The sequence below is a fragment of the Balaenoptera physalus genome (assembly GCF_965194825.1).
Source record: "Balaenoptera physalus genome assembly, chromosome: 10".
NCBI lineage: Eukaryota > Metazoa > Chordata > Mammalia > Artiodactyla > Balaenopteridae > Balaenoptera > Balaenoptera physalus.
In genome coordinates this window covers 110,888,922-110,902,351 of record NC_138889.1, presented here as the reverse complement: position 1 = coordinate 110,902,351, position 13,430 = coordinate 110,888,922, and the positions used below count along the sequence as shown (strand labels likewise).

The 13,430-nt window shown below is 45.9% G+C and overlaps 1 protein-coding gene across 7 annotated transcripts in view; it reads right to left on the bottom strand.

The window, feature by feature from the left end:
* Window positions 1–13,430, bottom strand: part of PPFIA1 (PTPRF interacting protein alpha 1) — a 94,089-nt gene that overhangs the window by 52,895 nt on the left and 27,764 nt on the right. For all 7 annotated transcript variants that reach the window (XM_082409651.1, XM_082409645.1, XM_082409646.1 and 4 more), the window contains exons 3-7: window positions 2,954–3,055; window positions 2,267–2,431; window positions 1,758–1,832; window positions 1,300–1,401; window positions 856–1,077 (exon numbers count right to left, since the gene is read on the bottom strand). In XM_082409651.1, the coding sequence (XP_082265777.1) occupies window positions 856–1,077; window positions 1,300–1,401; window positions 1,758–1,832; window positions 2,267–2,431; window positions 2,954–3,055 (666 nt within the window). The remainder of the gene's footprint in view (window positions 1–855; window positions 1,078–1,299; window positions 1,402–1,757; window positions 1,833–2,266; window positions 2,432–2,953; window positions 3,056–13,430) is intronic.

The following is a 13,430-nucleotide window of genomic DNA, read 5'->3' as shown; positions in this document are numbered from 1 at the left end:
TATATAAATACATGCAAATATTTGTTTTGAATTCTTACATAAAATTACTCACACCAAGCTACTAAACAGAAAGTACACCTGTTCTACATACACGTGAAAGGGGTTCTCTCTGCGGTGGTCTCACAGGGTGGCGGGGGAGTGGGTAGGAGCTGCCTGTTTACAAAGGAGAGGTCAGGCTAACAGGAGGAGGTGCCAGAGAAGCACCCAGCGTTCATTTGCCTTTACAGTGACAGCTAGCTAGTTTCTCATAAATCACGATACTTGCAGAAACGTCTGCCAGAAATGCACACATTTCTACGTTATTTTTACAGCATGAGCCTGATGACGCAAGTGTGAACAAATGCCACTCTGTCTGACCACCAATATCAACATCGTACATTCCCCTCAAGGAGCGGAACATCAGAAAACTAGAAACACAGCCAATAATGCCGCCCTGGCAGAGCCCACAGCCCATGCTCGCGTCTCCCCGAGAGAACTAGCACCACAGATGTAACCGCACTCGCTCAAGTGTATCAGAAGGAAATCTGAGCATTATCAGGACACACTCGAGAGCCTAGAACTTATAGAAATGAGGAGTCCACACCCAGGGCATTACAGTCACAGCAGCACAGTAGGAGGGGCCGGCTTCATGTCCGTTCTGCTGCCAAAGGACCAGCTGGACAAGGCCTCCCCTACCTTTAAAGACCTTGACACAGAAATAGGGAAGCAGCCAGTCAAAGTCTCAGGGCACTGTTCTGTTTTGCTCTTACTTATACAGTCATCCAAAGGTTGAAGTAACTGGGAGAATAAGAGACAAACCAAAACAGCCCACACATCCAACCCCATGACAACACTGACATGGCGACTGTCACTCACTTCACGAACATCTCGCTGCAATTTTGTGTTCATTTCCTCAGATTTGATGAGGTCTTTTCTGGCCGTGTCCAGATCTTCCTCCAGCTCTGTCACGTGACTAGACAGGGCGGCCAGGCGCTCCTTCATCTGGCTCTGCTCTCTTGACTGCTTGTCTATGATTTCCTGGAGCTCGATCACTTTAGCCAGGTCTTCCTCGTGGCTTAGAGAACCATCAGAAGATCTCTAATGGGGGGAAAGAACCCTTAAACAGCCTTGTTTGATGAGGGAGGAAATAAACCACTTCTGGGAAATCGGTAAGGTCAAAGCTGCCTTCTGCACGCTGTGGGTTCACATGACTCTCTCGGCCGCTCAGGCCGAAGCGGTGCGTTGGCGACAGGTTCCCAACACGCGTGCACAGACTGGACGGGTGAGACGAGAACCAGACCGAGGGGACCAGGGACTTGCCTTTCCGTTCGCACTCGGCGTGTTCTCCTGCTCGTGGTTTATGTCAAGCACCCCGTCCGTTAGTGTCTTTTTCTGGTTATTCTGCTCTTTAAGAATCATTAGCTAAAACCAAAAAATTGAATGAGAGTAAAGAAATAAGTAAAGGCAGCAAAACTCCATTTGGAAAAACACAACTGAAAAGAAAATACATGGTGATGTTATCCATTCTGAATATAACCAGGTCACTAAAGTCAGAATTTACCTTCTACTGGAGACATGGGTACTTAAAAGAGATTCTGCAACTCTGAAATAAAAGTCTAGTTTACTAATCATTAAAATGACCCAGATGGGCTGGTCCTCAATCAGAAAGATAAATAACATCTGATATCTACTACTACAATCGTCATACTTTTTTAAAATGAAGGGATTAAGAATTAGGAACCCTCAGTTGAAACTGTATGACGATTTATCAAGCTTACCTCTTTATGTGTGGCACCTAATTCTTCTTCTAACAAACTACACCTTTCAAGTGCTACTCGTAACCGTTCTCTCACCTGAAAAGAAAAGGGATTCAGTTAGTGTGTGTGTGTATATATGTTAATTTAATTCTTACTGCATAGCTATCCTAATAGACTGTCAGTGTAATATAACATAATAGAATACCTTTAATGTCTTTCGTTGATCTTAATGTCAAGAAAACCTGCTTGCTAATAGCTTTAAACTTTAAGTTTGAGAAAAAATTTCACCCTAAATAAATTCTATTACCCAATTCTTAACAGCCAGTTGATACACAGAATATAATACACCTTGAGACATTTATGCCAACTAATACTTTTTAACCATATAGAACTCTGGCTTCTTATAGAAAAACTGTGTTTACAAGAATTCAAGAAGCTCAAAAGTCAACTGAAGTTGCACAAACACCTGCATTGTCCGCCAAATAGTGCAGCATGTGCACAAACCCGGAACTGCCGTGTGGCGGCGGTACCTTCTCATCCAGGGCTTTGTGGTGCTCGAATAAGGACTTGAGCGCTTTGAGCACTTCCACCTCGCTGGACACGCCTGCCGGGGACTGCGCCTGCCGCTTCACCACCGTCATCCTGAGGGACCGCTCGTGCCGCGAGACCAGGCACTCCAGGTGTTCCAGCAGCAGCTGCACGGCAAGGCCAAGGTGAGCACGGTTTACGGAGCACTTGCAATCTCATATTTGAATCTGGGGCAAATAACTCCTTTCAATCTCACACTAAAGCCAAAACCATGCGAAGACAGGTCTGAAATCCCTCCGGTCCCGTCTAAAGTCAGAGAGAACTTCCCTGGTGGGCCAGGGGTTAGGACTCGGCGCTTCCACTGCAGGGAGCGTGGGTTCGATCTCTGTTCAGGGAACTAAGACCACCCCCACCACCCTTGCCATGCGGCGTGGCCAAAAAATAATAAATAAATAAATAAAGTTAGAGAAATTCCCCCTCGAATGTATTAAAATTGCATTAACTCTCATCATAAATTTCAAGCAAGGTATGAGAACCCTGAACTGATCAACCTCAGTCCACTCAGTGGGAAAATGTCGAAAATGTGTTTAAAAACAGACAGAGTGGATCATCTTTTGAGTTTAAAGACAGCAACACGAGCCCAGTCGTGACCCCGAGGCAAATGTTAACCCAGAGAATCCCCTACTAACCCTGGTGTTGTTCCTTTCCGCTTTCAGTTCAGCGATTTCTTCTTCTCTTTCAAGGAGCTGTTCCCTGCATACATTTAGTTCTTTAGTAAGTGCTGCAAACTCCTAGAAAACAGTTAAATAAGTAAATAGACATAAATATAAATACAAAAGAGAGCGAGAGAGAGTCTCTAAAGACCAATTCCCGTCAAGCCTCTCCAGGCTTCACACAAAGGCAACTCCCGCCCTAAGATAAGCAGGACCTCTCTGACCCTCCAGAGAACGAGGGGTCCACCGACCAGCCCGAGACCACACAGAACACCGTAACTCAGACCAACCTTCACCCCTCCACCCCTGACCCTGGCACGCACACGGTGGGGAAGGGAATCCAAGCCTGCCTTCTCAAGATCCAGGGAAGTCCAAGATATTTTCCTGAACATAAATCCTAATACCAAAGTGGATGAAGATATTTTTAAATGACTCGCAGGCATGTGACCTAGAACCACTGGGGAGAGTAAAGAAAAAAGGTCTAGAAGGCCACCAGGCTTTGGAGTGTCCCCCGGAAAAAAGGCTAACAGTACCCCAAGGCCAGTCTGTTAGCCTGACCCCACTGAAGTCATCCAGCCAGTCAATAAACTGGTTAAAATGGTAAATTTATGTCATATATATTTTACCACAATTTACACAGGTGCGTGTGCACACACACGTATACACGGTGCTCTCTGGAGACAACGCTGCTCCTGAGAGCATCAATCAGCTACAGAATGTGAACAACTCTTTACTTCAGTACTTCAGCGCAGACCTGCAAACACGAAGACATCCCAGTAACGCTGGAGAGAAATAATCCAATGTGTCTTCAAACCTGACAAAGATTCTGAAGATACATCTTCAGAGACCTGGCCGGCAGCATCGGCACTGGGCTTTATGGCTGGGAAGCAGGGAGGGGGGGGCAGCCACGTGGACTATGTCTCCTCTCCATGTCCTCCCAGCAAGCTCGTTTCCCTTCCTGAGTTTCTGAGATTTCTTTCAGATGTGCCCATGTTAATTATACTGAATAGCTGATTCCTCTGGTAAATAACTAGCTGACTGTCAGATCATCTAATGCCTAACATCAGGGAGAGGTTTCCTTCTAATTACTAAGATCCTGTATGAGAAACACTCTTCCCGCTACAGGTGAGAGAAAGCCTGACTCAGACTAGCCTAGGCTGAGAGGCAGTTACTACACGTGAGGGTCAAAGGCAGGGCTGGCTCTAAGCTCGTCTGAATTCAGGGCCCTGGATTTTTCTTTGATCACACCGTCCCCCTTTGCACTGCAATCTGAGTCAGTTTCATGAAGAAAATGCCAATTCACTAAATCTGTCTTTGATTATGTCCAGTCCAAAGTTTATGGTCCTAACATTTTTTTCACTGACTAGATTTCAAATTGTTTTTTGGCCAGGCCCTCCTGCTCTTGTTTCATTTTTGTCTCTTCTTGTCTTATGATTTCTAGTTGCTTTTCATGGATGTTAGCTCAGGTTTGAAGCATCTGAAGCACACTTCTTTGACAGTTTTGCCAGGCCCCATCCGCGAATCTCAGATGGAGTAAAGGCACGGCTGCGTAAGGAGCTGGCTCTGGGAGGGTCTCTCAGTGCGAGATCTTCGTGTTGTGGGACCTGGGTTCCAGCTCCCCTCGAGTAGGAGGTGATGTTGTTGGTGCCGACCTCCCCCCACCCAGCCTAGGGTCCTGTGGTTGCCCCTCTGAGCCTCCCAAGGCCTCAGGCCAGAACTACGTTTCCATGGTGACCGAGCGCCCCTGCCGCCTGTTTCCATTACAGTGCAGATCCTCTTAGAGAACCAACCACCAGACAGGGCCGTGCCTTCCAGGTATTGCTTTCTACCCTCCCCGGGCCCACAACTTCCTATAAAGCCCCAATGTATAGAGGGCAGTTGGCCTCTATACACTGAGGCCAATCCCAGCTTCAGAAAGTGAGTCTGAATCTAGTTCTAATTCGCCTCAACACTTTGGTTCCTATCACCGTAACCCACGGGAGCCATGTCTCCTGTGCCCCCACCAGCTCAGGGCCTGGAGCACCGCAGGCCAGGGCATCAAGCCAGCTCAAGCTCCCCACACTGGGTATCCCATTTCTATCCTTAAGGGTATTTTTCTTTTTTGGGGGCCTGGCCATATTTTCTGGTTCATGTTTCTCTGTTTAAATTTATCTTTTCATTGCTGGGTCTGGAGAAGAGATATGTCAAAGCATGAGTTTATGCTGCCATCCTAACTGGAAGTCACAATGCATCCGAGAAATGGCTGCACACCTAGTCTGGCTGAACACCAGGAGGCGAGCCTGACCGCCACCCGGGCGCTCCTACAGAACAGACAGGCAAGCGAGCAACGACCCCCGTGCAGTCCGTGCTCTGCACGAGAGTCCCCCAGGCCACCGTGGAGCAGAGTGGAAGCCACCTCGGATGGGAGGTGGGCGCACGTGTCCAAAGGCTGGCTGCTGGGATGGCACCTGCACTGGATGGCAAGCAGGACCCAGCTGTCCAGCTGGCAAGAGCCTCGTCATGAAAGTACAGGCACTGGAGGTGGAGAAGGGCATCTGCAGGCAGGAGTAAGGTGAGGCTGGAGGTGGGCAGAGGCTAGACTGTGAAGGTCCCGCGCACCCTGTAAGGCGTCTGTGCTTCATCCTGAAGGCTCTGGGAGCTGTCTATGTACAGACTTTGAGGGCCCTGAAAAGGGAAGGGGCAAAACTGTTCAAAGTTCCAGGCAGTGCCTGACACAAAGGATGTGCTCAAAATGGGTTTGCCGGGTAAACAAAAGTCCCCGGGAGCAGGGCCGAAGCTGGGCTGGAGCAGGTTAAAAGAGTGAGAAACCAGCTGAGGCCACAGCAAGAACCCCGGGGAGAAGGGAGGGTCTGACCCGAGACCAAGACTAGAGAGACGCAGAACATAAAAGAATTCTCAGGGCGAAATGCAAGGATCCCATGTGCCCCCTGCTGTGGCCGTCATCCGCTTCCAAAGGGTCCTCTGGATGCTGTGTTCAGAAGAGCCTGTAAGAGGGTGAGGCCAGATGTGGGGAGGCAGCCTGGCGTTGGGACAGTGCAGGAAGGGCCAGGCGAGTGAGCACACCGCGGGGGGCGGTGAGGCAGGGCGCGCTGGAGAGTAGAGCCAGCAGGATTTGCTGACAGATCCAACAAGTCGGAGAGAAAGAAGGGTCCAGGACGATTCCAAGGATTCTCGCAGGAGCGAGGGAAGGATGCAGGCCCCATTCTCTGAGAAGGGAAAGTCTACGGGAAGAGCAGGCTTTGAAGGGCGGTCTAAAAGCTCAGTTTCGGACGAGCTTAACGGGAGAGGTTCTAAGGCTTTCAGGCGGAGCTGCACCTCCTGGTCTGGACCTCTCGGGGATGCTGGCCGAGGTGGGAGAGGGATCTCATTCCACGCGGACCAACAAGGCACTGAGTGTGGGCGATATACGACGAGGCTTGAGCCCTGGGGGAAGCTAACGCTGGACGGCTGGGAAACGAGAGGCGTCAGCAAGGGTGGCCGGGGAGGGCCAGGAGGGAAGGGGAACACCTCGGAGTCCGGTGCTCCGGAAGCAGTGGTCACCAGGGTCAGCAGCTGCTGGGAGCGGGAGTCATCTGACCGGCCCCTGGTGGGTGGGTCTGCTGAAATGGAGGCCAGCGGTGACCACGACCAGAGCAGGTCGGGAGCCCTGGCAGGGCCGACAGCCTGGCTGGACAGAGGGCCACAGAGGATGGGACGAGGAGGAGGAGGAGGAGGACGAGGAGGAGGAGGAGGAGGACGGCAGTGAGCACGCACTCATTCTTCTGAGGGACTCTGAGTTCAGAGCAGAAGGGAAATAGGGCAGGGGTTAAAGGACACCTGGGGTCAAGAAAGCCCTGCTGCAGGAGGGGACGGGGGCTCGCATGCTGACGGCCAGAAGCCACGGGAGAGGTGGGAGCCAATGGCCACCACCCGAGCAGCCGAGAGCAGATCAGTCAGCTGGGCCCGTGCAGAGGGTGCCTTTCCCGGGGCGCCCAGCTCACCCACAGTCAAGGGAAAGGCAGTCGAATACGTAGGCACAGATCCAGACACACAGGGAGATGTGTGGTGGGAATTTCTGCAAGTCCTCTTCTAATTTCTTCCAATCTCTCTGAGAAAACAGGTGCCTTTGCGTTGAGCGGAAGGGTGCATGCGGTGCACTGGGGAGGCGAGGACGGGAGGGCACCAAGCAGCCACTGAGCAGAGAGGGGGTCGGACACCAGTACCACGACCGTGGGCACCTGGGTCCACTGCAGGCTGCCAGCGACACCCACGGACGGGGAACGGACTTAACGGGAGCAGGCTTCCGAGTACGGTGAGGTAGGGTGTGGTGTGTCTGTGTGTGTGTGTGTGTGAGTGTGATGATAATGGACCACGGAATTTCCGTGGGTAAAGACGACAGGGGAGACGTGGGAAGGGCGAAGGACCACAACAAGGTGGTAGGGTCGCAGCCTGTGGCCCCAGCAGGGTTGAATTTCGGTGTTTTATTTTTCAAAGTCCTACTATCTATCATGAATACATTTCACTGCCTTTAAATGAAATATGGCATCAAAGCATAACAAGTGCACACTGCAAGTCTGTGGGGGGGGCGGGGGTGGGAGGAGCTTGAAAACTCCAATACACGCTGGCTACGAGGAATTAGCGATTCACAGATTCACCCACCTTGGAAATAGAAGGGACCACCATCTAGCCCCACTTCCATATGCAAGCCTTTTTCCATATTCACTTTTCCTTTAACTCTTTCATCACCAGAAGCAAGCCTATGCCTTTTACATACAAAGTTTCCTTAAGTTTTTCCTAATAGCTCCAAACTGTCTTCATTCACCTATTAAGAGAATATTTAATTCCCATCATTTTGGCTAAATGTAAGTGCTTCTTACAATAAATTCAACAGCTAAAACCATTCTATGATATACTGCTTTGAATATGGTAGAAAACAAATTTACAGAACTTCACAATTATTTTTACTCCTTAAAGAAAAACCTTTCTCTTTGCTCAAAAGAATTCAACTGAAAAAGTATCAAAGCAAATTTAAACTTAGGAGTTTAGATAAACATTAGACAGGAAATTCCAAAGTTTAAGATTCCAAAAGCATGTTCATATGTGCACTGTGTTGGTATTATCATTGCAGAAAAAACTAGTAGAGCCTGAATAAATCCCAGATATGTGCAATAAACGATCTACTCTATTACCATGATAGGAACCTAACTGTCAGCATCTAAATTTTTTTCTCTTTAGAAAAAAATGTTTGTTTAAAAAGTACTGTAAGCCAGTTAAAAGTGACATTCTATTTACTGTATTTAAAGTTTGAAGTATTCTTTGAAACTGAACAGATACAACAATCACTGGAATATTTTCAGTTTAAAATATAAGTCTGCACAATACAGATTTGTATTTCCATTTGACATTTTCTAGGACTGAGACGAGGGGAAATAACATTCAACCACTAAAATCAATTTAAGAACTTGATTTCACATAATGTTTGAAAATGACGATACTTATCATTTCTGGATCTAGATAATAGGATCAGATTACATGAACCAGACATGACTGAACAACGCCCATGATCAAGAGACTTTCCTGGTGGCGCAGTGGTTAAGAATCCGCCTGCCAATGGACATGGGTTCAAGCCCTGCTCCAGGAAGATCCCACATGCCACAGAGCAACTAAGCCCATGTGCCACCTACTGAGCCTGCACTCTAGAGCCCTCGAGCTATAACTACTGAGCCCGTGCGCCACAACTGCTGAGCCTGCATTCTACAGCCCGCAAGCCACACCTACTGAGCCCACGCACCTAAAGCCCGTGCTCCACAACAAGAGAAGCCACCGCAATGAGAAGCCCGCACGCTGCAATAAAGAGTAGCCTCCGCTCGCCGCAACTAGAGAAAGCCCACGTGCAGCAACGAAGACTCAACACAGCCAAAAATAAATAAATAAAAATAAATCAATTTATTAAAAAAAAAAAGTAAGTCCTATGGATCAGATGCAACATTTGGTTCTAGAAGCGATGACCATTCTCTCTTCCCAGACACCAAGGGAAGTGGGAAGCAGCAGGGTCTGGCCACTTCCTACCCTCACGTGGTCCCGACCCCCTTCCCGTGTTCTTTACCTGACCATCCGTGTTACAGTTCTACATCTTCTATTCTCTATAATCTCCACCAATAGCTCTGTTTTATTTTTAAGTTACGTTTCATTATTTTTGCTAACCTGCTGAAACAAGACTAAAGCTTCGCTGGAGGCAAAAAGTATATGCCCTCTTACTGTAGGGATATGAAGTATAATAAAGAATGGAAATGGGGTCTAATTTTTAGCAAACCAAAATGAACACCTGAAAAACTGACTTGCAGAACTGACTTAGTTTATCTTCTGACAGAAGCTATTGATATTTGCCACAGTCTTAGGTTTAAAAGCATGTCAAATTTTGAACTGAAAGAAAATTAGAAGTTTATACATTAAAATGAATCAGCAAATCATATTTGAAACTCTAATGTGTTGATTAAAATATGCTTGGAAAGGTTATGTATAACTATCTATTTATACTGCGACCTAATGATAGGAGAAGAAGGACAGAGGGACACTCAGAAGGAAAAAAGACAAACTTTACACCTTTGCAAAATCTGAGTCATGAACTCACTAGCCATATTTAAAGCCGTGAATGCAATAGCACTGGATTTTCAATCACTGATTATTTGCAAGCAACAGAGCAAAATGCATAAGCAGTTCAAAAGTCCCAGTATATCTGATTTATTTTTTCTCATTTCTAAGAATAGATACTGACAAAATTTATGCTCATACTTAGCATTTGGCAATTAAGCAATCGAGATTGTATACTGTGAACCTAACAAAACATGGTGCAGAGCAGTATTGCAATGCGATCTCAATTTGGTTTAAAGCAAACACAAACTTGTATTTCTTATATAAAATATAGATGGACACCCACCAAACTGCTAATGCAGATTATCCACTATGGATGGGAAAGTGGGCTGGAAATGAGTCTTTCTTTTTAACATATTCCTGTTTAATTTCAATTAAGTACGTACTCGCTTTGTTTTTCAAAAAAAAAAAAAGGGCTTCCCTGGTGGCGCAGTGGTTGGGAATCTGCCTGCTAATGCAGGGGACACAGGTTCGAGCCCTGGTCTGGGAAGATCCCACATGCCACGGAGCAACTAGGCCTGTGAGCCACAACTGCTGAGCCTGTGCGTCTGGAGCTTGTGCTCCGCAACAAGAGAGGCCGCGATAGTGAGAGGCCCGCACACCGCAATGAAGAGTGGCCCCCACTTGCCCCAACTAGAGAAAGCCCTCGCACAGAAATGAAGACCCAACACAGCCAAAAATAAATAAATAAATAAATAAATTAAAAAAAAAAAAAAAAAAAAGACCAGGGACTTCCCTGACAGTCCAGTGGTTAGGACTCAGTGCTTTCACTGCCGGGACCTGGGTTCAATCCCTGGTCAGGGAGCTAAGATCCCACAAGCCATGTGGCGCAGCCAAAAAAATAATAATAATAAATTTAAAAATTAAAATAAAAAGAATGAAATCATTAGCCCAACTTATTATAAAAAAAAAAAGGCCAATCTTCACTTCCTTTTTCCTTTCTAAACAATGTTAAAACTACAGGGCACGAGCAGAATACAGGCCGCCTACGTGGACGTAACTTGTCCAGATACTTGCCCCCAAAGTCACCGTATCTCAGTCTCTAATTCTTTCTTCTGCTCTCCTACTCACCACTGCGAGGCGGCCTCAGCCTCCAGCCGCACTGAACGAGCTCTGGCTGACACACCAGCACCACCCTGGTCTCCACTGAACCCAGTCCAGCTTCAGGGCTCACCTAACCCGTCCTACGGGGGAGCATCTGACCCTTCCTTCCCACTTTCCTCCCCCTTGTCCTGGTCCCTTGTTCTCTGCTCATCCCATAACGGCTGGTGCTCCTGGGGCTCTGCCCGAGGTCCCCTGTTCACCCTACACACCATGCCTGTCTGACCTGTGTCAGGCTTCCACCCCCGACGCTGGGCCACTGTCCAACTGCCCACCATGCACCTCCACTCGGCTGTCTTCCAGGACTTCATCATCTTCCTCCTGGCCCCCAGAGTAGAGGAGACCACGTGGCCTCCCTCCTTTTCCTCCATGTTTGCCAGCTGCTGGGCCTGCTGATTCGACCTCACATTTGGATCTCCTAGACTGGCCGCTGCCGCCGCCTCCTCCGCCTGGGCTGCCGTGCCTCTCTGCCCCAAAGAAACCCAGACCCATTAGGAGTCACTCCGAGTTACCCCATGCCTCCAACCTCCGGCAGCCACCAGTCTGCTTTCTGTCTCTAGCCACTTGCCTATTCTGGATGTTCCACACATACGGACTTGTACAATATTTATCCTCTTGTGTCTGGATTCTTTCACTCAGTGTAATGTTTTCAAGGTTCACCCATGTTGCAGTGTGTGTCAGTGCTTCATTCATTTTTGTGCCTCAATAATAATTCCATTATGTGGATGTAGCACATTTTGTTTATCCATTCACTGGTTAATAGACATTTGGGTTGCTTGTGCTTTCTAACTATCATGAATAACGCTACTATGAACATTCCTGCACAAGTTTTTATGTGGATTTATACTTTGGTTTGTGGGCATACCAAGCAGTAGACATATTTCTTCACAATGTAAATGAGTGAATTGTTCCATTTCTGTTTCTAAATTCCAATTTAAATATCCAGCTATCTTAGCCATCACTCCTTTCTTCTCTGGAATGTATTTTCTTTTAGGCAAAAATTGGGATTCCCTCATGGACAGTAATTATAAGTTTTGCTTCACATATTTTTATCTTTCTGCTAAAGAGCAAACCAAAATGTTTCTGGTTGTTATTAGCATTTCAGTATTTAAACACACATCATTTCTTACAATTAGTCAAGACAATCTGAAAAATAAATGCACATGTGTATTTCAAAACAACCTGAAATATAAGTATGAATGCATATTTCATATGTTTTAGAAACAAGTGTATAATGTTAGTGAAATATCACAGGCGAAAACATTCTAATTAAATTTAAAAAACTGAGCCTGGGGGTTGAGGTAGAATCAAACCAATGAAGCAAAAAAATCAAGGGCAGAAATCCTTCATTCAAATAGGAGTGAGTACCTTCTGAGTTCTAAAACACTGGAAAATAACAAAATGAGAACACAATATGAAGTATGTTAACATCCAGTTTATATTTATATAATGTTTCAAACTTCCCAATAAAGCCGGTTATGTGGTTTTCAGGACTACTCATGCTTACTAGAGTATAAAGCAGTTTTCATCTTCAAATATTTCATTTCATAGATCTATGCATGTGCCAAGACATTACTGAATCATAAAGCAACTGTCTTCAAAGTATGAGACCAGAAACTGCCTGTCTGACCTTGACTGTCTAAACCATCATTAGGAACAGCGTAAAGTCCATATTTCCACAGAGATGTTTCTTTTCAGCTGTAACAAACTCTTAAAAAACAGTAATAGCAGCAGCAATGGAAGGGGGCTTAGGACAGAGCTTTTTTAACACAAACCTTCAAAAAATATATATATTTTTGAAACAGTAATAAAGGTATACATAAGAAAAGTCTCCCTTCCAGCCCAGTTTGCTCTTCCACACAATAGGTAATTAAAGTCATGGGTTTCTTGCTTATCTAGAATTTTATATATATATATATATATATATATATATATATATATATATATATATATATATATATATATGCCAATAAGTACATCCATTTCCCCTTGCTTTTCTTCAGTTAAGGATATAACCTGAAGATGTTTCCGTATCAGTTCATGATGTCCTCTTCCTTTTTTATAGCTGCAATGATTGCATATACCAATGAATTCAAAAGCCCTAATTTTATTTTTTATTCACTTGCTGATGGACATTTGTGTTTCCAATCTTCTGCTATTACAAATAACATGGCAACAAATAATCCTGCACATATATCATTTTGCATGTGTGCCAAATATATCTGTGGGATAATCTGAGAATTTCTGAGTCAAAGGATATTGATAATTTTAAAATATACTGTTAAATTGTTCCTCATGGGCCAGCAATGTGTGAAAACATGTTTCCTATAGTCCCGCCATCCTGGGTGTTATTAAACTTCGGTGTCAATTTTTCTTTTTTGGATCCATCCTCCTTCCCTCTCGCCTATCACATAAAAGTCTCCAAAACCTTTTTCTATGTGAGACACCGAATGCAAGCCCGGGCACCTGGTGTGAGCCAGAGGTAACATGTTCTCCAGAGCGCTCCTTCGCTCCCCCGACCCTCTCACGGCCAGGGAACTACGCTGACATTTCTCTTACAAAGAAGGTTCAGCTTGTTTGTGAGGTTATTACACGTCCTCATTTTCTCACCTGACAATCTGTAACACGAATGGCACATTCTCCTTATTTCAGTTACTGTTATTTATTTTTCTTGGATCAAGTACAAGTGAGATTGGTCTGTTTTTCACTTATCCTGATACAT